This window comes from Diadema setosum, chromosome 6 (assembly GCF_964275005.1).
Source record: "Diadema setosum chromosome 6, eeDiaSeto1, whole genome shotgun sequence".
Classification (NCBI taxonomy): domain Eukaryota; kingdom Metazoa; phylum Echinodermata; class Echinoidea; order Diadematoida; family Diadematidae; genus Diadema; species Diadema setosum.
In genome coordinates, this window is record NC_092690.1 from 9,207,673 (window position 1) to 9,235,665 (window position 27,993).

The window sequence follows — 27,993 nt, forward strand, 5'->3', positions numbered from 1 at the left end:
GTCTCTGAGGGACATTGCAAATTGTTTACCTCACGAGGGTTTTTTTGCCACGAGCATTGTGCCCTCACGTGCGATATAGAGAATGAATATTGAAAGAATTGAGAGATGTCAATGGTGTGATAGTGAGTTGCCATGGCAGCAAGTTATCTCTCTTACTCTTTTAAAATGTTTTCTCTTTTGCGATGAAATCCCAGGTCAAGTCGTTACCGGGGGACACGTTGGAGGGCGATTACGAAGATCTGGACACCTCCTTCAGCGGGGCCTCGTCACCAGGTGTGGTCCACGGCATGGAGACCGTCACCCCCATGGAAGGAGTTGAAGAGGTCAGTTATGCTGCCCCCTCCATCATGATGATGAAATGGCAGGGATGCCATTATGTTTTTCTTTCTTTCTTCCTTTCTTTCTTGTAGTACAAGGTGCCCCTGTTTCAAAAACCAAGGTTATAACGAAAATTTCATTTCAAAGAAGTCAAAATTCAGGTCCAAAAATTATAATCGTTAGAGTCCACGGTTCAGAATTCCCTTTTGTTATAACAAAATTTAGATATAACAAAAGAAAATTGCCAGCAACAGGTCTACTGCTGTGTGGCTTAACCCGTTGAGGACTGGCTGATTTTGCTACCACACGTATTTCCAATCGACACTTGCCCGACTATACACGGGGCTCGTCTTCAATCGGTCAATAGCCCCTCAAATTTTGGGGGAATTTTGCTGCTGAAATTTGTGTTGAAATTAATACTTCTCAAATTCAACCTCGCTGTGAAAAAAAGGGTTAGATGGAACCGGTTTTGATTCTTCATTAAAAGATTATGAAAAAAAAAAATTGTCAATTGGAGAGAGAAATACTTTTCTTAAATTTGTTGCCATTTTAAGGGTTGCATATAAATTTGCTTTGTTTGGAAGGTAGTTGGCATCAAAAGAATCAATTCCTTTGAGTTGACAGCCATGTCGTATGCTTGCATGTGTATACATGTATGTATACGTTTATGTGACAGGATAGGAATTGCATATTGTTCTAAAAATGTACTGGGTACAGTATTAAGTTGGTCTTCCGATTGTGAAGCATGCGTGCAAGCTGTAACGGACTTGTTGGAGTTGCCAATCTGTAGACTGTGAAGATGCCTGTTAAAGTGTAGAGCATTATTACGGGTCGGTAGTGTGTTCCTTCACTCAAACCTGTGTATTCCTTTTAAACAAAAAAATGGTTTTCAGCATGCGTACAGATTGTTGCGGTATCGTTAGAGTGCCGATTCTGCTGACTATGCAGACGCTTGTTTAAAGAGTAGAGCATTATTGTGGCACTGTCGGTACTGCGTTTGTTGACTCACACCCCTGTGTATTTCCTTCAGCAGGCGAGGTTGGTGCAGGACCCCGCGGTCTCGGCCCAGCTCCAGACGGCCACCTTGGACACCGTGGAGCTTTGCAGCCCGCCCACCGTGGCGGCCGAAGTCCACTCCATCCCCGCCCCCAGCCAGAGCCATAGTCAGAGCCAGAGTGCCAAGATCATGTGCATGGACGAGGACGACTTCCAGTCCGACAACGAGGCGGTGAGTTTGACTCCGTCGGTTGCGCCGCACCGCTTTGCGGCCGAAACGTCACCAGCGGCAGTTAAACAAGAGCTGTTCTGGCTCATGTTGGTAGACCCCATACAGATGTCATATTCTAGTAACATTGTATCCTCTAAATGTTCCTTTGTGTCTTGCAGCCTCTAGTTTGACTTGTTTTAAAGGATTGAACACCACTTCGTACTTAGTACCACCTGTAAAATTGTATAGACTACACTGACCTTTCCATACGCTGTGCTTTGGAACCAAATATGGTGTACACCATATATTTCACATTCGTCAATATTTCGCCTGTCAAATCTTGTGACACAATTTCACAGGTGGATATATCTTGGTGACGGGAGAGCCTCAGCAGTGAAATAGGAATCAAGTATCTTATGTTTCATAATGCAATCTGCGATTAACATCAGCAGCCATTGTATTTGTATTGCAAGAGGCATTATTTTGGCATGCTTTTTAGTCTGAATATCAATAAGATCACAAAATTAGCACAAAGAATACCACTGTGAAATATGTGGTGTATACAGTATGTATACCCAGGTTTAGTTGATAACATACAGGTTCTTACCGCGTTCGGTCTAAAGAATGCTAAAGGGCGTTGTAGACTGTCCATATAGCGCCATTGGTGTGTAACGGCTTTCTGCGTCTCAGAGAGAAAAATTGATCTATCCATGTGACAGTGAACAGAACTACAATCATAAACATCAAAACCGAGTTCCTCTTTCGTAAACTGGTTTATAGTAGTGGTCAGTTGCGATAATCGCAGTCGCCGTGGAGCTAGCCAGGAAGTAACCAAACGGCTACGATCCGTGGCAACTGCGATGAATACAATTTACAATGACCGCTAACGATGCAGGGGACCCCAGCGGAGGAGGTGCTCACAAGCTGAATTGCAATTCTGCCCTTCTGCCGCCAAAACATGAGTAATTCCATCATACAGCACATGAAAGTGCATTTTACAAGGATTACGTTTCTTGTAACACGAGAGCCAGAGCAGCAGGCCCTCTGCTGACAAATTTTGCGATGACGCCACAGCACTCTTCACCTACAAAATTTTTTCACTTTATTTCAAATAAGCATTTTTAATTTCTTGAGAAAATAATTAACTCTGTCAAACATTAATGCACAATTAATGCTACTCTTTGTCCTCAAAACTTCTGTATCGTTTCGCTTCTAGTCATAGTCAGAACGGTAGTCTCTGTTCAGCACTTGTAGTCACAGAAAGTCTGGTGATTAGGGAGTGAGCTTCTAGATCTAGTTTAGTGCCAGCCATTCTATGATTTTTGTCACAATTACGTTGTGCCACCTGTAACATGATTCCATGAGGCTTCATTAGATAACATACAGTTGGCTCTCCTTTGTTCCCCCTTGGCACTCACTCGTTCACTCTAGATCTGGATTGCAGTCCCCTGTAAAATTTCATTGCCGCTCAGTGTTTTACAGACAGTTTGCTTGATCAGTAATAATAATAATAATAATAATAATAATAATAATAATAATAATGATAATAAAAATGATGATAATAATAATAATAATAATAATAATAATGATAATAATAATAATAGTAGTAATAATAATAATAATGATAATAGTAACAATAATAGTAATAGTAATAGTAGTAGTAATAGTAATGATAGTGGTAGTGGTAGTGGTAGTGGTAGTGGTAGTGGTAGTGATAATAATAATAATAATAATAATAATAATAATAATAATAATAATAATAATAATAATAATAATAATAATAATAATAATAACAATCACAATCACAATCATCATAATGATAATGATAATGATAATGATAATGATAATAATGATAATGATAATGATAATGATAATGATAATGATAATGATGATAATAATAATAATAATAATGATAATAATAATAATAATAATAGAGATAATAACAATAAATAACACTTATATAGCACTTAATACTGACATTTCCATGTGCATTAATAAAAAAAAAAATATTAAAGTAAGATACAGCAATATGTACATATAGTATAAAAAACAACAAAGGTTAAGGATGTGTAAATAGATCAGTTTTCAGCAATGATATATACTTCTTCTTTTTTAAGGGAATACTATTTTTTTTTGCCTGTAAACCAAAATTTTCTTTTGGAAAAAAAGTTTTTTTTTTTTTTTTTGGTAAGAAGAACAACTACCTTTGATGAGATACTTTCATCCTTAAACAGCTACACAACGTGTGTGCCAAGTACACTGTATGGACCCTTATCAGCGCAGTACATTGTAGCTCGATGTAACTGAAAGAAATAATGGAAATAGAAAAATGTGTTACCTGTCAGTACTATCTTTCTCTCTCAAAATTCTAGGTGGTCCCAGTTGCCAAAAATGTAAGTTACATAGCATTTTTTTTTTGTATGTTTCCTTTAGGAAATGTAAAAGTATTCATCCATAAAAAAAAAAAAAAAAATGGAGCTTGGTGCATTTCACTACTTAAAAAGCAAGCAAAATCAACAAACATTGACATTTTTTTTCCCCCCGAGGCCAACCTCAATATTGAGAGAGGTTTTTTTCTTCTGTGTTCTTTTTCCTTAGGCAAGATCTCCTACCAGAATACATGTAGTGCGAGGATTTGTGTTTTATTTTTCCTGAGTAACATATGATATCAAAAGATCTATCATTTCTGGAATGTTAAATCCATTGCAGTTATGTCGGTGACACATATGACAGAAAGTTTGGAGAATACTCGGGAGTCTTAAAAGTCAGGTATACAAATGTAGTCCTGGTCTTTTTAGACATTTTTAGCAATACATTGTATGTCATTCTTCATTGGAGGGTAGAGTTCAACTCTGTTGTTTGATCTTTTAATCCTCAGGATTACTCATTGATAATGGGGTTTTTTTCGGTGTTTTCATAAATGTCACTTTTTTTTTTTTCCATTTTTAAGATTTTATCAGCTAAAAGATAGATTTTAATGTCAATTCTCTGTGTTTTGAAATCCCAGGTAACTGCAATTGCTCCAGAAGTAAGTCCAAAATATAATGATAGCCTTTCGTGTTGTGCATTGAATCCCGCCCCCCACCCCCCAAAAAAGATCATTTATCAAGTTTGCCCAGAAAAAGTTATAGAAATTTGCATTTGCCTCGGAATTGATGTGTTTCTCCTCAGACTGCTTGTGATCCAAGCTTCAGAATGCGTTCTTTTATTGATATTATCTCTTTTTGTGATTATTAAATTCACTACTCCTGCTTGTCATTCTCTGCCGTTGTTGTCATTGTTGTTGAAGCACTTGTAAACCTTAAAGGCACGCAGACCTTCGCTTCCAGGGGACGCTGTTGTGTGGCGTGATGATCGCCGCCATCTTCATTACAAAGATCGGCAATGTAAAGTTAGTCAACTGTCAAAGTAGATCGCGGATGCGTATTGCGTGTGGTGTCTTTTGTGCAAGTTTAATAGTCATTAAAACTATTCAAAGCGCAAGTATAATACAGTGGCCACATGAAGAGATTGAACTGAGCTTGCCATTCATATCAATCAGTTTCAGCACACTGTACAAATTGGTTTTAATCAGACGTTCAGAACAAGGCTGATGCGTAAGTGTTGTAATAGCTTCACGTTATCGATCTGCACGCCATCCAACAGCGCCCTCTTGAGTCCGTGGTTCCGGTGCCTTTAAAGGCACAGTCTCGCAGTGTTGTTCTGTCACATGCTTCAGTGCACACGTCTTGTTGCATCTGTGGTTTGCACCAAGTTGTAAGGGCTGCACATGACTTGACATCATAGCAATATTTGCATTGCGTGTATCTTTTTTTTTTTTTTTCAGTGCTGTGACCATTTTTTATTTTTTGTTTCCTTATTATTGTATTTTTAAGATTTATTTATTCATTCATGTATTATTGTTTATTATTTTTTTGTCAAGGAGGTTTAGATTTCTAGTGTGTTTCCTCACCACATTCATGTTGTCTTTACTAGGTAGAGCAACATCAGTACTGAATAGTAAAACGTTTTGTTGTGTATCTGGATGGAAAATGAAGAAAGCTGTGGAATATTCCATGAGAAGTTCACCCAAATAAACTTGTGGCTTGAGTGAATGCAGCATTATTCGCAGAGCCCGTCAGTGAAAATTTGAGGAAAATCGGACAATATATTCAAAAGTTATGAATTTTTAAAGTTCTGTTGCTGCCGTCATGAAACGAAAAGACTTCAGCAGTTTGTGACGTCACAGCAGAATAACAATATGAAGAAAATACAAAAAAGAATTCCTCAAAATTTCATTTTTCTGAAAAAGCAATTAATTTACCTCTTTCAGAAAGCAGGGGAGTAATATTACCCTTCATATGTCAGTAACGAGTCAAAGGAATATGTACTTTTCCCCTTTTCCAATCACTGCATGTGTGGGGACATTCACAGTTTGTTGAAAAGGTCTGAATAAGCATGAACAGTGATATATATGGAAAATGGAACCTTTTTCCTTACAAAAATATGATTCCTTTCGTGATAATTTCGACAGATGTGATGCCTTAGGTGTTTGCAGTCTTTCATATTTTAAAGGCATTTTCAATTTTTTTGGCATTTCTGCCCTGCCAATGGCCTTTTCCCACTTTTTGATAATGAAGCGGATTCTTGCTTGAAAGCCCCAATATGATGATGGTGTGGCCAGTTTTTTTTTTTTCTTTTTTTGCAAGTGGATTTGTCAAGTTGTGATTACTAGATTTAAAATCTTGCCCTTTTGTAACTTGATTGTGTATTGATCTATGTGACAGAGTGATTTATTATTCATATCAAATGTGAAAAATGATCAATGTGGGTCGATTTACAGGTACGAAATCTTATTGATTCATTCTTGAGTGTGAGATGTCATGACTTTGTTGTGATAGATTTTCTGTTAAGGAAATCAAAACAAACCCCCAAAAATGTTTTCCACAAAGCATGCTTGTATTAAAATAGGAAATTAAGCCTATATTCTATTTCTGTACAGCAAAAGATATTTACAAAACGAAATTTTCGCAAATTGGAGCCGATGGCCTTTTCCACGGCATGAAATTTTCACAAATTGCCACTGGCATTCAATGCATTGTAGTGTAGACAAGAAGTTTCATGTGCATTTTAATTTTCTTGAACCTCGGCTCTCGCGAAATTCATAAAATTAAGATGCGCGGGAAAATTTCTGGTCCAAAATATTCAAAGGACCGCTTCCACATCACTGTATACTCTCATGACCAGAGAGCCATGTTCCTTTTTCATTTTCTCAAAAGATTTGTGATACCAAGCCTCGGCTCTAATTCACAAAGTGAAAATTTCACCCTCCCCCCCCCCCCCCCCCCGCCCCCACCCCACAAAAAACAACAGCAGAAAAGAATATATACTCAACAAAAACATAATCTTCATCTGTGCAAAAAAAAAAAAAAAAAAAAAAATGGAATATGGCTTTGTAGATTGCTTTGTTAAATGTTCTAGTTTAAAAGGTGAAAAAGCGGTCCTACATTGTATTTGCAGACTTAGGTCGGGAATAGTGAAATACGATAAAATGTAGAGGACTCCACTTTTATGGAATCCCACCTTCCTCTGATACACTGTACATGGTATGTGTTGCGTATATACATGTATTACACTTGTGTATAGCACACTTTCTTGGCTACATTGTCTTTCAAAGAAAAAAAAAATGAAAAGAATGTGAATTAATCCTTGTCTCGCACAGTCACTACCAAAATGCACAAATGGTATGGTTACTCTATTGTGTGTTTGTATCCATCACCAGAAAAATGATCACGAGGCAAAGAATATATTATGTATATATATATATATTAGCCACCTACATAATAAAGCAGATATCGTACAAAGCTGTGATCAGTCATGTGGAAAGGGAATGTACTACTGTAAAAGTGGAAATTTTCGCAGTGTAGAAATTTTTCGCGCAACCAGAAACTAGCGTGAAAATAAGAGCACACGAATATTTTTGCTCGCCACTTGTTCCAGAAGTTGATGTCTTGATTCTGCGGAATCAAAAACACGGCTGAGCGCGAAAAATTAGTCACGCGAAAATATCCATTTTTACAGTATTGCACTTTATCACATTATCAGACTTGGCATCATTCGATCCTAATGGCGGGCACTGTCGTTGCATGAAATTCTCACTAGTTTGCTGGTATTAGTCTCATAAAAACAATGCGGGATTGTGATGTCCAGCTTTATGGAGACATTATGGTTATAATAACTATATTAAGGAGACATGTGACCCTAAGGAGACATTTTGTGTCTCCGTAACGTTTTCAACTACATGTATATTATATCCCATTTAATCACATGCTTTGCTGCTGACATTGCTTATCTACACAATGTCTCCCTAAAGCTGAATCCAGAGCAATACTGTATAAGCTGTTATTTTCGCAAATTTCACGAATCACGTTTTGATTGCGAATTTCGCAGCACGCGAAAATGTCGCCATGCGCTAGGTTAATAATGCATCAATGATAGCGTCGGTGTCAATTTGCGAAAACAACATCTCGCGTAAATGGCTGTGACCTCCACATTTCGCGAAAATATCTGTACGCGAAAATAACAGCTTATACAGTACTTTATAAACATGCTGTACAATGTGTGTGTGTAAATATATTTATATATTTTTTCTCATTAATCCTCACTTGCACTGTTTCTTGTAGCCTCCACACTGGAAAAATCCCCCTCCCCACCCCCATATTTCAAGTAGATTTATCCTAAAAACTTGTATTTCATGCAATGTATAGCTATCTGAAATATGTACATGAATGTTCCATCTGCCTGTACATGGTAAGAATCATGGTACGCAAAGCAGAAATTGATTGGTTGATGTGTACTTCAGGATTGGTAGTAATCTCTGTTTAAACAGACAGAGAAGAGTGGCTCTGAAGACGCACAACTTTCAACGTCAGTCACATCAAAGAAATCAAGAAAGAAATACGAAACCGTTATTTGACTTCAGGACACTTCATGCAATTCAAAGGAAGTGAAACGTCTCTCAAAGGGACTTTCTATGAGAATATCATCCTGCACTGATTATAGCATACCGCTTGGTTGTTGTAGGGTAAAAAACTGTGGGTCTTTTATCATTTCTCAAATGGTGCTGATACAAGCTTTACAGCCGCAGCCAAGATCAGGTAATCGCCCATCTACGGTTATTCTGTTTTGTTGTGCATGTCGAGGGTTTGACGTGTGCATGAGTGAACGTAGATATGAACACATAATTCCGAGCTTACAAAGGTGGTTAAAATAATTTGCTTAATGGGTTATGTATACTTTGAGGGAGTAAATGTATCAGAATGTTTTCTTGTGTTAAAGAAAACAAGAGTTCAAATAATGTTTGTGCACAACAGAAGCAAGGTATGTTTATTTTGAGCATGTGGGCTTGATTTTTAAGCCACCTGTATGAGTTTAGATTGTGAGATGCTGTTACCACCTGCTTGTTTAAAAGGCATTTTGCCTTGTGAGCCCAGAGAAAGACATAAGGACCTCAAGATACTGTACCTCAGTGGCCATTACAGACATTACGGAGCTTTTGCAGTAGCAACGACGCCGTTGGATTGTGCAGATTTTGACAGTTGGCACAGTTATGAGCTTGACACCTGGAAATGCATAAATGCATGCAATGAGTTAATGTTTTTTATTGTTTGTTTTTTCGGGCCACCAAAAATTTGAAATTGATGATGTTGGTGTCCCCATAGGGCCACCTCAAAAAAAAAGTTTGTGTGGATGCCTGCCATAGAGATGCTATGTATTACACACCAGTACCTCCCCGACTGTCCGATTGAACCTCCCTAAATTTGATGTGTTAAGGTTGGCAGCCCTGTATGTAGGGAGAAAAGTCTTCAAGATGCCCATCAATGGCATTGTTCAATACCACCATCGGGAATATATGTACGTTTGTAGGTTCACCTGTTGCTTTGTTATCAAGACGCCTGACATCCCCCTGAAAAAAACACAAAAAAGCACACACACAAAAAAAAAAAAACAGTACTAAAGCAGAAATCAGAATCATCAACGGTACTGGAGCCAGCATCATGTATTATATCTGCTTTCGTAGGTTCACATGTTGCTTCTGTATCAAACTGTCTAGCATCCCCCCCCCCAAAAAAAAAAAAAAAAAGATGAAAAAGATAGAGGAGAAAGACAGCTATGATAATAGCTGTACATATTTTGAATGTTGTCATTTTTTCCATGCTTCAATACCTACATGTGCACATGGGCATATTTTGATGTAAACATGTACATTGCTGCCCCTCCCCCCCCCCCCCCATTGTTACTCCAATGAAGCGGGATACCAGATAACTCTCTTTCAATTTTTGTGGTAGATCAAATTAAGAGGTGAATTTCAGAAGAATGGTCAGACATCAGTTTGTGCATGATGTTTTTCTGAACCAGGCACCAGTATACTTGAAAACTGCATTGATTTTGATTGGGATGACTGTATTGTCTGCGATGCTCTCGAAGACTGAAAAGTTGAATTGATTGGTTTATATTTTACTAGGAACATTGTAATGTATAATGCATATCAAAGTATGAAGGATAGTATAGTATATGAATAAATTATAGTAAGTAAATTTCAGTTAGCCTTCATTTCATTGACGTGTTCGAATATCAAAATATAACGTACTATGTGCAAAAATTAAGTACCCAGCAAACAAATAAGCTTATCGCATTCTTGAATTACACACTACACAATGGACACATTCCTAACTTTAATAATGCACATACTCTAGTCTCACTTCCAGACAGTCACTGTATATATTATTTGGTTCTAATTTACAGTTTGATGAGCACGGGCCGTTCAACGAACTGGAACAGCTGGAGAAGAAACCGGCCCACATGGCCGTCTTTCTCCATTACCTGATCTCAAATAACGACCCTTCAAGTTTGGTGAGGTCCCATCTTTTGTGTTATGTTATCTTATTATGTGAGGTCCCTGTTACCTTGTGGATTCACGCTCAAGTCAAACTTGTCTAACATTCTGTAGCGTTGCCAACTGTAACTTTTGTGCGTTTTTTTTTTTTTTCAACTTGAAATGAAAATATTGTTTTCCAAAAATTGTACTATTACAGTGCTGATCGCGTCAAACTTACGGACGCGTTACCTACATTGTATAAAACACGTAGTTACAGGAGAGGAAAAGACCTTTTTTTTCCCCACCAGAAACATGCCTTTCAACCGTTAGGACAGGCCTTTCAACCGTTAGAACACTATTATGCAGTTTTTGAGGCCAACATCCCTGCTTTTCCCATTGAACCCTTTTTGTGCCTCTATCACATGGTAAGACTGCTACATGTACATCATTCATTATTGGTATGACTAGTATCTGTTCTCTGCTAAACCTTATCTCCTGCCCATTACCCTTGCCCCGGCAGTTCTTCTACCTAGTAACGGATTCCTACGCCAGCGGTAACCTGAAGGAGATGAAGAAATGGGCTTACGACATTTTCTCCACGTTCATGGGGAGGCAAGGGGTGAGTAGTGGTTTCCAGGGAGACATGAATCTCTTTTGCTTGTATCCATGGCGATATTGTTGTCTGTTGCATATATTTTGCTGTTGTTAATTTTTGTTGTTTGGCAATAAAGTGATGCATTTGTTTTTACTGCGTATGAACATAACCAATTAGTGGAGTTAGATTGTAATGTACTTTGTATTTTGGATAACAAGTAAGGCATACTACTAGTCGTCATTGGTGGAAATATGCCAGGTGTAAGTTATTTACCAGAAGTGTGTTGCACTGTCCAAGCTGCAGAGTCCACAAGTGTATACATGTTCTTGCTTGGTCTGTGGATCCCACTGACTTTGAACTGTAAATTTAGGCAGCCCTGGACTGCAGTATGCTAATGTAATTCTGATGTGCAGTATGCTTCTGTTTACTCTCTTGCATTTGGTTGGTTCTATACATCTTCTGACATGCAATCACCACATTTTACCACAATATTGCCACCATATTAACACCATATTACCACCATTTCACTTTTTTTTTTCTCTCTCTCTATTACAGCCACTTCGTATTCAAGTATCGGACAATGTTGTGGCTAGCGTGGGTAAGAAACAACTTAACATGCACGTAGTGCTCCATAGTTTATCAAGTCGCAATCACTACATATTTGAAGTCTGCTGTATTAACCCATCGAGCCCTGGAGTGATATTGTTGCAGAAGTTGTTATCATGTCCTCGTATCAAATTGGCAACACTGAATTTTACTTTGATATCCCATTTTTGAAAAAAAAATGATTCTATTGAACTGCATTAATTAAATCTGCAAAGAGATTAGAATAGAAATTGCCTTTTTGAGACCAACACTAATCTCATATTTTTGTTATGTTGCCAATTTAGGGATCTCTGATGTTATTATTTATTACCTTTTTTTCAGCATTTGCAAGACAATACAAATGATAACAGATAAACAAAACAAGCAAAATAGGAGGCATACAAGATGTCAGGCTTTTCCTGGTGTTCTTCCCTAAGTTGTTGGGTTGCAAAAAAGCAATCAAAATAACTTACTGATCTCTTATAGATTTAACAATTATCAGAAGTTTTTCATAATCCTGAATCCAGAATAAAGAAAGGCTTATTAATACCACTTAGAGCTCAAATGCATGAGGAGTAAGCATTCAGGGAATGAAGAACTGGTATTAGATGACGAAAAGGCTGTGACAGAAGGCTAAAACAGTTGTAACAAAATAATTGTTGTTAACAAAACAAAGGTTCAGGTCCCATAATCATTATCTGTGTGTATCTTTATACGTTGTATGTCTAACTTTGTCGGCCATAATGAAATTTCGGCATACGAAAGAAAACTGCTGATCTGGTCTCGTGGGCTTTGTTCAAATGGGAGTCGCCTGTATTGCGTTCCGGTTTTCTCTGACCCCCAGAACACACCATCAACAGTCAGATCAACAATGAGGAGGCAATGCGCAACGTCTTCCATCCCGCTCGCATGGACGCCAAGGAGGAGGTGGAGGATTTCCTGACCGAGTTTCGCCGACAGAGGGCGCTGGGGCTTGGCTCGATCTTCGGCGACCAGCTGCTGACCAACGATGACATGGACCGCGCCCGCGAGCTGAAGATCGTGGAGTCCACGCTGCTGCCCCACCTGGAGCGGCTGACGACGTAAGCTCACAATAAGGGAGTGTTCCCGCGTTTGTTTAGATCAACCCAGTAGCTGATCGGATGCGGTTGAAATGATTGAAGGCCTTTTATTGAAAAAAGATAAAATTGCCTGATCTGAATCTAAACCTGCTGACTACTAATTTTATTGGCTTACCACAGTCAAGGGCTGTAGTGAGCAGTTGTGATGGTATTCCGTCCACAAATCGTTGTGTGTTTTTGCCAAACTGATCATCTGTTTGTCGTTTTCTGTCAGGTTTGATTGTCGGATTTTTGCCATGTGTGACAGGAATCATCCTTGTTCACAGCAGATTTACAAATGGTTTAGGGGGCCTGGGGCAGGGCCCATAGGGCGGAAGAAAAAAATGGGTATGTTTTAAAGATCTCCAATTTTGATGAAATCTCTCCCATTGTATATGTTTGACGTCATCTGATTTTACCTTGTTCATGATGGTCAAAAAGACCAAATGGTGGAATTGCATGTTGGGGAAGAGTTTAACTCGTTGAAGTTTTTGCCCTGAGTATACTTGGGCAGGTGTCTATGAGAAACGATTGTTGTAATAAAAGCTTGTCCTTTTTATTAAACAGGCTTAACAAGCCACTGTTTTATCTTCCAGCTCCATTTAAATCTTGCCCCCTTTTTTTCTACCAATCCCAGGCTAGAGGCGGAGAAGGAACCAAAGAACCAGGCCCTTGCCGCCGCCATCACGACCTTCATGAAGCAGGTCGGGGTCAAAGTTCAAAACAGTGCCTTAGAGAGAGCACCCAGCTTCATGAACAAGGACCGTAGGAACATGCTCTCCAAGTTCAACAGGCCGAGCAAAAAGGTTCGTCTTCGCAACGCGCAGCAAATTCTCGTGAAAGTTTGTGAGAAAAACATGAAGAAAGAATTGGTATATTCGGCTCAGTCTTTCATGGTGTCTTTGCGTATGATGTAATTGCCCCGTCACTGTACAGGCATGCTAACCTGGAAACATTAAACTGCACATTACTTGAATATGAGACCATTCTGAAGCAAATAATTTTCACACAACAATAGATATATAATGTACTCTTAAATGAATCCCACAAGGATTGGAGCAATCATCCCCCAGCATTCCCACTGATCAGTTACTAGCCATCCCCTTTAACCCTATTAAGCCCAAGCTATTTTGACCCTTCCCAGGCCCAAGGGGGGGGGGGGCACATTGTGCCCCCCTTTATAACTTTGTTATTGTTTCATGTTTCATCGTCATATTTGGCATATGGGTAGAGCAACTCATACCCTACATGACCGCATACTTGAATTTGTTCAAGGTCACCCATAGAGGGCGCTATTTACCAAAATATAAAGAAATACATAGGAAATATGCTAAAAACATGATTTTTCTGTATAATTTCTTTATCCCCAGTATATATGTTTTATCATAAACCAATATTTTTCATATTTGCCACAAATGATGTGCAAGTCAAAGCTCATTATTTGTTATGGTTAAAATTTCTCAAGGTCACCACATGGGGGCACTATTCATAACAAAATAAAGAAATACATTATGAGACCTGTGATGTATTGTTTGAGATAGGTACATGCATAGTAATCATATTTCATATTCCGATAATTTTGGAATTTTAAGTTTGCAGGTTGATTATGTGATAAACAAATGATATTAGAGGTATAACTTGGATGAACGAATCAAAATGACACAAAATAGAACGGCAATCTTTGTAAAATACTGTTATTTTCAAGTATCTCTATTATATCTATTGTTTTATGCCGTTGGCACAGAAAAACAAAGGAAATAATAGGAAAAACATTTCAGGGCCATAATTACTTCACATTTTGCTTCTTCAGCAAATTTCAGCCAAGAAATGCCCATTTCATACATTATAATAATGTAAACTGGAATTGGAACAGAAAAATACGCAAAAATCTGATTGACATTGTTGTCAGTTTATGGTTGCCATGGCAACCAGCAATATCAAATATAGTTAAATTATATATCAAAACGTTCGGAATAAGATTTTAGGAAAAGTCACCAAATTTGGTTAAAATTGGATAAAAGGCGAAGGAGTGGCGAATGAAAATCTGGTAGGGGGGGCACAATGTGCCCGCCCCCCCCCCCCCTTTGGCTTTATAGGGTTAAACTGGCTGAGGGAAGATAAGTGAAATGAATGTGCTTTAGTAGCCATAGATCAGTGTTTCAAATAACCATAAAACATGTTTTATCCACAATGACTGTGGGCAATTTGTTAAATCTGTTGCAATGAAAAACAGCGTGAAACAAGAATCGTTAATGTGAATAAAAATCAGCTCCATGTTCTTACCTGTCTGTGGTATATTTATGTTCAGCTGGAATACACATGAAACAGCCACAATTCACCTGTGACAGCTCCTGAAAGTATACAGGTTTCGATAGATCGGATCATATCTCTATAGCAATTAGGCACTTGTGTTCTGTGCGTTCAAGTTTTGCTCTGTAAGCGCTGATACTGATGTGTGCACATTCTAGCTACATGCGTACAAATTGTACGTCTTTTGAATAATATTGAGATTCCATGTCGATCGGTTTAATACTGAGGTGTGTTGTTGTTGGCAAAAGATGTCTACTTCGATCGTTCGATTGAAAGAATCAGTTGATCGACTATTTATTTCAAGCCATTTTTGTTTTTGTATGCTCTCTAAAATTTACATTTAAATCCCACTGAATGAAAATCGAATTGACAAAAAATTCATATATTTTGCAGAGGGCATGACTCAAGTACATTCTACAAATATAGCAAACATGATACTCAGGGTAATGGAACACCTTCAACATTTCATCTTGTATTTTTTTCCCCCTCTCTGGTGCCGTGCAGCACAACATGAAGGGCCATCAGTTTGTGGAGATCCAGTGCTTGAACACCACGTTCTGTCAGCAGTGCAACGGTCCTCTCTGGGGCATCGGTTACCAGGGATACCAATGTACCAGTGAGTAATGGTTCCTCCTCGCCCCGCAACTGCGGGTTCCTTCTAACCCCCGCAGCCGCAAATTAACGTGTTATGTCTTTTTTCGTCGCCTTCCAGGACATCCGAGATTTTTATTTTACGTTTTGAAGTGTTGATATTTTCCCCCCCAGTTCCTGTCCCATTAATTGAATCATTTTCAAAGATGACGCTATTTTACAAGTTATAGAGAACATTCTTCCTCTAACTGCAGTCAAGCTGTGTAATGATACATATTGTACATGGTGGTTGTTTTTTGAGGTATCAAACATTTTGTGAAGATACATTGTTTTGCCGGCTTACTCTGCCTGATATACCTTGCGTAATTGGGGCAAAACAGTGTATATTTTTAGGTGCTTACATGCAGCTGTGCTGTATTTTGGCAAAAACAACATGTAAGTCATTAAACAAGCACCACACATCTGCAATGAGAATTGGCAAAGCAATGTTAGTCTACATAAGAATATGTTGTTTTGCCAAATCATTCGGATGAAAATGAGAGAGTTAGTGAAATTAAGATTGACTCTTTTCAGAGTGAAGATCAATAACAGAGCAAAAATGTTGATAGATTTGAAAAAGGTAGAGGACTGAGGTCACTGAACTTTCTATAGTTAAAGGGAAACATTCCCCAGAAGAGAACATGTATGTGAATGCAGTTGTGAAGTGTCGCTGTTCAGGGGGATTCCTATCATAATGAAGTCCCATGGACTGGTAGTTTTCTTTCTTTCATCATATCAAAGTTTCCTAAAGCCAAACAATTGAGTGTAAAGATATTATGGAGAACGATTTTTGGATGTGAAATTTTTACTTCATTGTACCAGAGAGTTCAGTTATAACCATGTTTGTTTTTGTACGGGAGTGCAGTGTTTTTTCAGTGACTGCAAATCATCTTCTTCTTTTTTTTCAGACTGCGAGTTCACCGTCCACAGGACTGGTCTGTGCCTGGAGCAGATCACGCGGGAGTGCTCCAAGAAGAAAAGCAAGAAGCCGCGAGGTGGTCCAAGTGAGTTCAAAGGTCAAATAACCACAGGAACTGAGAGTAAAAAACGTTTGTAGTTGGACTAGTAAGTCATTGAAGTTGGACCTGACAAAAAGAAGTTGTGGAATTTTAAAGCTTCTCATCTACCGACAGTAAGAATATTATTACTGGAATTATAATCACTGTTATTGACTACTTTGAAGGATTTTTATCTCTTACTTTCAGCGTCATTATCGCTAACACTGTTTTTATGCCTCCGCCACAAGGTGGTGCCAGAGGCATTATTGATTATGTTATCATCGTTACATGTATATTATTATTTGTTGATTGTTATAACCTTTCGTGTTAGGACAGCTGTCTTTCGAATATGTTTCTTTAAATGGTCGAACTTATAGAATATGTGTATTGGAAAAAAAAAAAAAACCACACAAACATTTTTTTTTGCTTCCCCGAGAAATAATGTTCTAAAGTTGCATGAAAATTTTAGCTGTTTGGCTGTAAGTGCTGCATGTGTATTAAGAGAGACTAAAATCCAGTTGGAAATGATTAACTCTATTTCTTTTCAACCTGCTGTTTGTTTTGTGTTTGCGTTTCGTGTGCAGTTCCAATCAACCCAACACCACCACCCATCTACCAGATGAAGTCAACTAATGAAGACCTCTGTAAGTATATACTAGAAGATGTTGCCATGACAACAGTGAAGGAAATTCCAATGATATGTAATAGAAATTCCAGTGATATGTAATAATTTGTTTTGATTGTACTTTCAAATACAGCACACCCATGATCTTAAGTATATTGAGAAAAACATTGGTGAACATGAGTGAGCAACTGCTCTTTATTCTTCTTTCCTTTTTTTTGGGGGGGGGGGGAGGGGGAATGAGATGGGGCTTATACAATGTATTTGCAGGATGGGGTAGTTGATTTCTTTGGGAGGATTGGTTCGGGTATCTTTAGCTGGTGCTTCAGCGTCTTCTGTGCTCAAAGCCGGAAGGGCACTATCGCAGCACACGGATGGCATGTGCCCAATGACTGACCATTTGCAGAATCGAGAGGATGATGCAATACAAGAAGATGAGAGCGTATGGATGACATCAGTGATGCGAGATCCTCCGGTCATGCTGAGGGACGTCACTCACCAGGCGCTATAAACTCCTTCTGCCAAGCTTGACTGAATCTAACGTTAACCTCTACACACACACTTTACTTCTTTCCCGGCGGTCTTTACAAATTGTATTTCTGATTCCAAGTCATACAAACAAAATGTACACAATCACTTTGACTTTGTTAACAAAATAAAGCAGACAAGTCATGCATTATGACAATTTTTGGAATGAATCAAAATTACTGCAAAAGTGGATATTTTTATACGAAGAAGCTTTTGTGGTCGGCCGGATAAGACGAATTTCCCATGTTTTGAATTCCATCGAATGAGGACACTAGCTATAGGAACGTATGGCATGCAAAAACATTTGCATGATTTTATTTTTGCACTAGCTTCTGGTTGCGTGAAAAACACGATAATTTCCACTTTTACAGTATGCTAAAAAATAGAATAGCCGAAAATATATTGCATACTTTTTCAACCACACACATATACATGCTTACATCTACACATACAGACATCGGTTATAGCTGATTATGACTGAAGAATAGGGACAATGAAAGCGGAGGAAGAGAAATGGATCGACAGATGGAAAGAGAAGGCAAGAATGGAGTATAGAGAAGACAGAGAGGGAGCGAGCGAAGGATAGAGAAAGATGAGCAAAGAGATGTCCTCTATTTACAGTATGATGAATGTGCCTCTGTTCAGTGTTTTTTAAATGTAACAAACAGAAAATGCTATTGTTCCTTTATGACACATTTTTCTGAGATTTTGTCTCTAGTTCTTTGCTTAGATGCAAAATTTGATGTGATGAATAAGTGCAATAATGAGGTATGGTAAAATGATTTGAGGACAGTGGCATCACTGTTTTTTATCTAGTGGTAATTTGTGGTTGGTTTCATTTCTGACCCCCCACCCCTGAAAAAAAGTAGCTAGTCTTTGATATCCAGACATATTCATTTATATGTAGTGTTTGGATTATAGGCACAAAAGCCTGTTTGTCGATAACACAACTGTTCCAATATCTATCAACTCTAAGCTGTCTCTCTTTCTGACGAAAATTAAACAATACTGCCAGCATAAATCTTCATATTTCCATCATCAAGTATGAAGGTATTATTTAGGCCAGACGTGTGCAATTTTGATTCATATGTAGGATTAAGACGTTACTATGCCAGAACAACGTGAAAAAGGCAAAACTGTGGTCCAGTTGTATTTTCGGATATATTTCATAATTTGCAGTATCCCCCTCCCTCCACCCATGATTTGCTTTGAAAACTTGAGTGTTTTTCCCAATCAAACCATCACAGAGTTGGTAGTGTGAGGAGTGGAGATTGCTGATGTTGTTTGTGTGAGAAATCGTTAGAGCGCCACCTGGTGTTGGAGATGCATACATGTATGAGGTCGTTATGATGTCCTGTATGGCTGCCAACCGCTCAGCTGCCAGCAAGTTAGTGCATGGCCAATTTGTATTGATTACACTTCTCAGAATTGCAGGCTGTTTACCCCCCCCCCCCCTTCCCCCCACCAAAGGCACATCTAGTCACAGAGGTTTGAGTTTGTGTGTGTTACAGAAAGCCCAAAGAGTTGATAATAGCAATGAATTAGTGATAATAATGGCAATGTTAATGATTATTTTGATAGTACTGATAATACCAATGATAAGGATGAGAATCATAGTAATTATGATTATACTGAAGAAAATAATGATAATAGTAATAATAATGATGAAAATTATAATGGTAATGATGATAACAAAAATTATAATTACAAAAAGTGATATCATGATATTGATGAAAATAATATGGAAAATTATGATGATAATGACATTGATAATAGTCATGATCTTATGATTTTTCAGGAGAGCAAAAATATGATTGCGATAATGGCAGGAATAATGCACATTCCTTTTTTTTTTTATATTCAGAAATCACATCAATCTAATCATTGCAAGAGCTTGAGGTGTATGGGATCAAAAATTGTGAATATCTTGTCTAAATGATCACATTTTGAATTTGACTAAAAAATTCATTTTCGAATTTGTAGAGAGTGTATCGTATGATTTTGCAGTATGTGTGTGTGTATTGTGTATGTATGTTTCTGTGTCTTTTTGTTTGTGTGTGTGTATGTGTGCCTGTCTATTTGTCTGTCTGTTTAATGTGTGTGCTAGACATAGTATGCAAAGTTGTGATGTTGTGGTGGTGGCGAGTTTTGAGGTTTGCTGGCAACATGTGTGTTGCCAGCACACATTCTGATAAAGATAATCATACTGATAAAGATTGGGGGGGGGGGGGGAGGTAGAGGTTAATACAGTTATCCTGAAATCTTCTGAATTTTGGGCAGTGGTTAAGAACGGAGACAGCACACTTGGCTGAAAGACGCTGTTTTTAATGTGTGGTATTCTACCAGGCCTTGTAACGAGCGCCGATCACACTGTCTGCCGCGTGGAGGCTGCCCGTGAATGTTTTCTGGGAGTCGGCATTTGATCTGGGCATTTTGTATCGAATGCATGTGGCGTGTTGTCTACATGAACGAAACGAGAAGGTGTATTCCACACCGGATCGTTTACCTGCACATGCAGGTACGTGTGTACATACAGTGTACATTCACGCAGCAGCAACGTGCTGGAGTGTGTAGGGGGGGGGGGGTGGGGATGGCATGGAGTGGGGGTTCGACTGCGAGAGATTACAGAGAGAAGAAAAGAGCGAAGGAAGTAGAGAAAGAAGGAAACGAGAGATGGAAACTTGAGTCGACTGAGAGGTGAGAAAGGTGAGTGGAGAGAGACAGATGGATATCACTAGTTCGGAAAGACGCGGAAGTTTGGAGTCTGCCGCAGAAACGGTCGTGAAGATGCATCTGTGAGTCGCGCAGACGTGATTTCCGGCTGTTTTCAAGGAAGACAGCGAAAGTGGCCATGTCAGGGTTGTTGTTTTTTTTTTCTTTCCCATGTAGTCAAAAGATGACAAATAGTTGGAAGATGTCGATGATCAGGGCCAGTGTCGGGACTGGACATAGAGAAAAGAAACTGAGCTACAGTGAACGATATGACAGCCATCTCATATATACAATACATCCTATATCTGTGAATAAAGATTTGTGATAGAGTTTTGAAACTTGACTTGATTATTTTAACAAAAAAAATATCCCCCCCCCAAAAAAAAACCCAACAACAACAACAAAAACAAAAACAAACAAGACTGGGAATATGAAAAGGACTTTGGGAGAAATTAAGGAAAGATACAGGAAATTTGTAACTGCCTGCCGCCAAAACATCAGTAAGTTACACCCTTCGATTCTGAGTAGTCCGATTAATCCTGAAATGTTTTGTCAGTTCAACTCCCAACTCCCGGAATAAGTAAGCGCTTTGTTGAATGACGCATGGTGTCATCAACAAGACCGTCTCATACATTCATTTGTACAATAGATGTAGAAAGCCGTTTCTCTCCGGAAGAAGTGCGAACAATGAATCTCATTTCAACAACTCTCGGTGGCTCTGTGGTGGGCAGTCGGTCGCAAGTCGAGATGACAAGACAGAAATATGATGTAGTGATAGAGTGAAAGAACAAAGTTGAATGAAAACTGGACAGATGGAGAGATAGAAAGAAGGAAAGAATTGGTCAGGGACGTAAAAGGAGTGAAAGAGGAAAGGAGACGTCAGTGGAAGGAGGAAAGGGGAGAGAGAGAGAGCGGACTTGCTCAAATGTGCATGTAGATCTGAAAGTGAGAGTACCATTAACTTTTCGCTGGCTCTCTTTACGTTACATGAGCATCCTTGTGCGCCGGGCCACCACAATGCACACTCGACACTTAACATCTCAGCAGCCAGATGTCATTGCATGTGTCAAAAATACGAGCCATATGCCGGAGCGGGGTCATAATAACCAGGAAATTGAGACGGGATTAGCGTTATTGACGGCCGACACTTGTGGAATTCAGAAGCAAAACATTTCATGGTGGCATTGCATTGTGCTATCTTGTTGTTTGGATTCATTGGAATTCTTTAATTGTCTTCTTTTTTTTTTGGTATGGCTCATTCTCCAAATTGAAGCAAAGCAGGGAATCAAACTTTGAGTGGATCTAACAACATTGTTAGGTGTGGTGTGAACTTCAATGGTAACGACGACAGAACGTACATGTACTCCTAATGGAGAAAAAGAGAAATCTCCTTCCATGTTTTGTGGGCGGTCATTTCAAATCATCGGATTCTTTTCGTGGGAATTATTCACTCTTAGCAGTTCTGATGTCTCTCTGTTGCGCCGTGAGAAGACAGGAATTCACACAGAAAATAATGCGTGGATTTGTAGCTGCAGTTTAACGGGTTTGTGGTGTGTTATGGACATCGCCGGCCAACATTTAAATTTGGAACAGTTTTGCATGGAACCAGCTGTTTATATTCCAACTTCTATTTCCTTTTTTTCTTTCAGTGAGCGTTCGTGTGATTTTGTCCCAGATATGAGCATCAGCCTTGGCAATAGTGTTTAACCCATGTCCTTGCAAATGTTGCAAAGGGTATTTCAGAGTTCAGCAGCGTTTTTTGGGATGATTGGATTTGACAGGCGAGCCGTGGATACCATTGGTACACGCATCCCAGCAGATGATCTGTTGCCGGGAAACAAAGATTGTTAGGATTGCCTGGAGAAAACTGTAAATTCTCGGCCGAGGGGTGTAGAAAAAAGGAAAGGGGAATTGAGGTACCCCTTCCCCTTGGGGCGCCTATAGCATGGTGAAAAGTTTGGTGGGGGAATTCATCCCTTAGGGCTCCACAGTATCTGACGTCACATCAGATTGGGAGGGCATTGTACTTTTTATCTGTGTCTCTTGTCCTGCGTTGCCAATTTGACGATAATGATGCACCGATTTTCTCCCCGTCTGATTCGGCACTCCATCATCAACTCAGCTCATTTGAAGCAAGAAGCGAATAATGGTAGGAACTGCCAATTTTACAACTTTCCCCGCGTTAAAATCGCGATAATCCACTTATTTTACCCGCCATGCATGTTGCTTTTCTTTGCATTGCATAGTTGAGCCTTGTATCGAGTTAATCCCCATTTTTGGTTTCCTGTTATCGATCTGCAGTACAGTAACATTTTCTTTTGATTTTCTGCATGTATTTGATTCTAAACAGCTGTAGGAGATTAGTCAGTTATGTTCATTATAATATATCTCACACATATATTTACTTTGATGCACATAAAAGATACTGAGAATGGTTTCTTTCATTTTATATTCAGCTACGTAGCATATCATAAACTATTAAACTGTCAATATCTATATCTCACTGTCATATATTATATAGAACGTAACAATACTTTCACAACAGCAACTGCCACTTATTAGAGATCTAGTCTCTTTTCAGACCCTCCTTTCTCTTTTCATTTTCATATTGCAGACTGTCAGTCTGTCTGCAAATTGTTGATTATTAAACATTTTAGTACCTTGTTGGAAAGAGAAGAAAGAGAATAACCATAACAAAAGTTAACAAATAAGCTAGTGTAAATTTCGTGATTTCTCTGATAATCCCTCCTCAAAAACAGAAAGAAGAAAGAGGAAAGACAAGAAACTAACAGTAACTCTTTGTGTGCAGCTGATGAATGCGTCTTTCAGTTATTTTCGACTTTGCATGACGTGCACGTACGTTTTGGAGCTCGAAGATTATTTTCGTTTCGCATCAAGGCTGATGAATGACAATTGAGATTGCATTTTGCGTTCCAAGTTACGTTGTGCATATTATTATACTTGATATATTGTCATGAATGAAATATGTTTTTAATGAATTGTATTTAACCTGTGTATTAGCCACACTGTGTTTTGCTGCACCGTTACGACACAGTAGCAGCAAAAGTTTTGGCAATGAAATGAGAGTGTATGCCCATAAGGGACCACTCCAATAGTACATTGTATGTTTTGGTAGCAGAACTGCCAAAGATAGGATTCTGGAATATTTTTGCCTTCGTAGCAAATGATATTGCTAAATTTGAAAGGCGTAGAGTAACCAGCCCCTTTCCCCTTTCCGTTAAGCTCCTTAGTGCTCCATGTGCAGGATAGCTCTCAACTGCTATAACTATTTCTGAACTAACACTGAATGTAATGAGAAAGAAACCTGATGATGTAATTGTCGGTGTCGTAACTATCATCATTTATCGTTCTCATTATTCTTTTCTTTTTTTTCATTATCTTGACCAAATTTGACAAAAACATGGAATGTGGTTAATGCAACGGTATGCCGATGACTCTTGTTGTGATATGGCTGGAGTTTTTGCTGACTAATTATTAAAATTGACTCAGTATCTTACAGGGACTGAAGAACAAGACAAATCAAAACAAAACAAAGAAATCATTTTTTTTTTTCATAGTTTGTCAGTGACAAATGTTTGACTAATTTTCTACACTCTATTTCTACAAAGATCATAACTTTAATAACTACTTTTAGAAGTGTAGATAGATTTCTCTCTCACTCCTCTCTCCCACCTTCTACATTTAATCTCCTGTTATTTTATTCCGATGATGTGTATGACAAGGTCACTTTTTTTTTTTAATCAGCCCTAGCTATGGCTAAAAGGGCAGTCCATCCCATGAGTGAGAAGTGATATATAGATCAATTCTAAAGAAATGATGCAATGTGTACTAAAGCATGTTTTTGCAACTAAGAAAAAAAGGAAGAAGAAGAAGAAGAAGAAGAAGAAGAAGTTGTCAAGTGCGGAAAAGAGAAGAGGGCTGCTATCATTCTGCCTGAATCTCCCTTAAAGTCAACTAATATTTTAACTAATATTTTTCAAAACCTTGACAGAAGACTAAGGGAGTGTCCCTGATTTGGATATTGATTGTCATGTCTTAATGGGATGCATGTAATAAACAAGTTTCTCCCCAATAGCTGTTCTAGTCAATCTCCCTGACTTTCTTTTGCGAAAGTTTGGCAACCCCTAAAGTTTATGCCGACACATTGTACATTTAAGATGGATCAACACACTCTAAAACGAAAGTTCTTGCATGAAAATGTTTGCGATTGTTGTTGACGAGGATTCAAACTGGCCAACTATGACGTAATACATAGGGTGTAATTGAGTACTGAACCGTGTTAATTGGATGCGATGTGTATTGCCACGGCCTGCACACAGATAAAAACAACACACCAAATGCAAGCAAAAATATAAAAAGTGCTGGTACACACTAATCTGGGATTACTGCCTTCTAGTGCAAGTCAAGCCCTGTGTCCCTGTGTTAGATTTGTGAGCTTCTGATTGAATGTGAAGCAACGAAATAATGCAGACTCCACTGGGCCATTTATACAGATAGACTAAGAAATCGGCATGATATACAATCTATGTGTAATGAATTATGCAGTGATGCCAGTACTGGCCGTGTATGCAAATTAGATGAGGTAGTGATGATGTCATGACTTCCCAAGTCTCCCATTGGCCAGCAGGCAAATCTACAAGCTACAGTTAATAATGATATACATAGTAAAAGATATCAAAATGTATCTTCCCGTAAACTGAGTGTGACTCGCATGTTTCTGTGCTACTAATATGAATAAGAAAAGACATTGGAATGCACCTTTTTATAGAATGATGAGCATGTCCGGCATGTTTCCATGCAATGTATTTTGTTAGTCATATTAGTAACATGTTCAACCTAGGGGAAGCTGCAATCCAACGTCTCTTGTAAATCGTATCAATACAATGACTGACGGATGATGCAACTGACGGAATCTTGCTTTGGAAGCTTTCTTTGTCGGCAAATCCAAGTACATCATTTGAAGAAAGCTAGCAGAAAGATTACTAAAAGTATGGCACATACCATGGTATGTCTTCTGCCAACTTCAGTAAGTCTTCAAGTCGCAGCAAGAGGGTATACAGTCGCCCTGATTTGTTAGTTGATTTTCACCTATCGAGACACATGTAACACTCAAGTGTCTTTGTGATTGCTCTTTGGCATCTCCCCAATTCTCGCTATCGCCAATGACGTAAAAAGTACCCGGATGTGGCTTTTTCGTCAAGATTTAGTGCACTTGGTAGCAAGGGCACTTCCGGCGCGGAGCATAATTTGCACAACGCTAGCGTGCGCGTACGTGTACCTTACCTATAGCGCCGCGCCGACCACGGTAGTACAGTAGGCGGCTGTACCGCCCGAGCCAGCGAGTGATGGCCAGGCCTGTCATACTCGTACACTGTAGTCGAGTCCCCGCCGGCGGCCGGCCTTGCATTAGCATGCACCACTGCACGCATGCAGCGCATACGCTAACACATACCGGTACAGCGTACTGCTTGATCATGCGATCGATGTGCACATCACAGATCAGTCATCTCTGCATACGCTGAAAATATGCTGGAAAATAATCACCCACCTGGATATCGTCATAGAATGCCCATCTTTTTTTATTTGTTCTCTCTCGAAATGTCGCGAACACAATCGGGAACGAACAGTGACCTCGTACTTATCCTGTCTCCGAAGCAACTTCTTTCCAAGTAAGTACATGTACGTACAATGTACGGTAGGCACTAGGCCTACTACTGTACCTACTGCAATGCTACTACCACTACTAGTAAGTCTAGTCGCGCGTGCACGTACTGCGCTGTAGAGTCACCCGCAAACTTCACCCACGCGGCCACGTCACGTCTCCCATGCCAGTAAGGGTCCTATTTCTGCAGAGTTTTTTCATTTATTGTCGTGCGAACAACACATGGCAGCTTCGCAGCAACAACCAATAGTCGTATTAACAGCAATTTCTTAAGAATGGAGAAATTTCAAATCATATTAAAGCTGTAATTCAAGTCGAGAAAACCGGAAGTACACGTAGAATACAGTCGGTTGTGTGTGTAAATAGCATTAGTCATGTATCACGCGCGTACGAACGGAAGTGATTTTGCTACCGGACTATCCCATAATGCACCGTAAATGACGCTTAAATCAACATCCGGGTACTTTTTACGTCATTGGCGATAGCGAGAATTTAGTTGTGTGAATATTTGGCATCCCCATGGTAAAGAAAAAAGGATAGTGTATTTGAGGCTAGAAATTGAGAATTTCGGTTTTGCATAATCATTGAAGTTGACAGATGAAAGCAATAGAATGAAAGAGATCAAGGAAAAATCATATGTACATCTACATGCTGGTACATGTACTTAGAAGAGAGTGCGTTTATGGGAAAAGTATATTATCACAGTGTTAAATGTACATACATAGACTTGTCTATAGAGCCCATTCAAAACTGATTGTTATAGACAGTTGAAGACAACTGCTGTTTTGACCGTGTAATTTGCAAATATTCTGGCCACTTCCAGCTCAACTCACCCACGGCCAGGTCAACCAGATGGTGGGCCGCTTCGACCTGACGGACCCCTCCAAGACCAAGCAGCCGGAGGGCATGGTCTCGCCCCTACCGCCGGAGACGGGCCCACCCAGCACCGAGTTCCGCCCCCTGGAGACAGAGAGCAAGCGAAGCAAGGTGCACCGAACAGGAAGCCTCAAGTCGAAGGTGGGTCGCGAAAGACGGCGGAAGACGCTTCTTCCGTCTCATACAAAACATGCCAAAATTTAGCATGGATGTTTTATTTAGTGATTTGCTTATTTGTTTGTCGAATATAATTAACAGGATAATGCCATCAGTGGTAGTACTCTGTTTTTTTGGGGACACTGTATCACAATATAACATAGCAGTAACATGAATAGGAAGTACACTGTTTTTCTTGGGGACCCTGTATCACAATATAGCATAAGCAGTAACATGAATAGGAAACATTTATAACACATTAAATTTAAGATGGGTCAGAAATTCTGTTGGAGAACACCTCTTCTCCTTTTGTACAAAACAAGCCAAAATTCAGCATAGCTTGTTTCATTCATGCATTAAATTAATCCTGTTTTAAAGCAGGGTAACTCTGGCAGTGGTTGTACACTTTTTTCTTGAGGTCCCTGTATCACAATATTACAACTGTAACGTGAATATGAAGCGTTGATAACACATCACATAGCCTGCATTTGGGAGTGTTCACTTTAGTGTGCTCTTCATTCAGTAGGTGCACACTCTTCCCTGTTTTGTTTTGTTTTGTTTTGTTTTGTTTTGTTTTTTTCTGTGGGGGGGGGGGGGATTTTTGCTACAGAAATTTTCACTTCTTCATCAAATTGGCAACCCTGATGATTTACCGTATATCCTTTGCTGGATAGAGGCAAGTTTGAATAGATGAAATTCATATAATCTCAACAAGATCAAAAAAAAAAAAAAAAAAAATGTGGCCAAAGTTGCCAATTTGACTTAAGAGAGAAACAGAAACCTTAAGCCCCTAAAATGTGTTGCCAATTTTAGAAT

The 27,993-nt window shown here is 39.0% G+C and overlaps 1 protein-coding gene across 1 annotated transcript in view; it reads left to right on the top strand.

The window, feature by feature from the left end:
* The window catches only part of LOC140229499 (uncharacterized), a 123,531-nt gene that overhangs the window by 44,003 nt on the left and 51,535 nt on the right, over positions 1-27,993 (top strand). Inside the window, 12 exon segments of the mRNA XM_072309749.1 lie at positions 195-323; positions 1,352-1,546; positions 4,533-4,553; positions 10,310-10,417; positions 10,903-11,001; positions 11,533-11,575; positions 12,407-12,644; positions 13,300-13,468; positions 15,477-15,588; positions 16,511-16,606; positions 17,185-17,244; positions 26,969-27,162. Of these exon segments, the coding sequence (XP_072165850.1) occupies positions 195-323; positions 1,352-1,546; positions 4,533-4,553; positions 10,310-10,417; positions 10,903-11,001; positions 11,533-11,575; positions 12,407-12,644; positions 13,300-13,468; positions 15,477-15,588; positions 16,511-16,606; positions 17,185-17,244; positions 26,969-27,162 (1,464 nt within the window).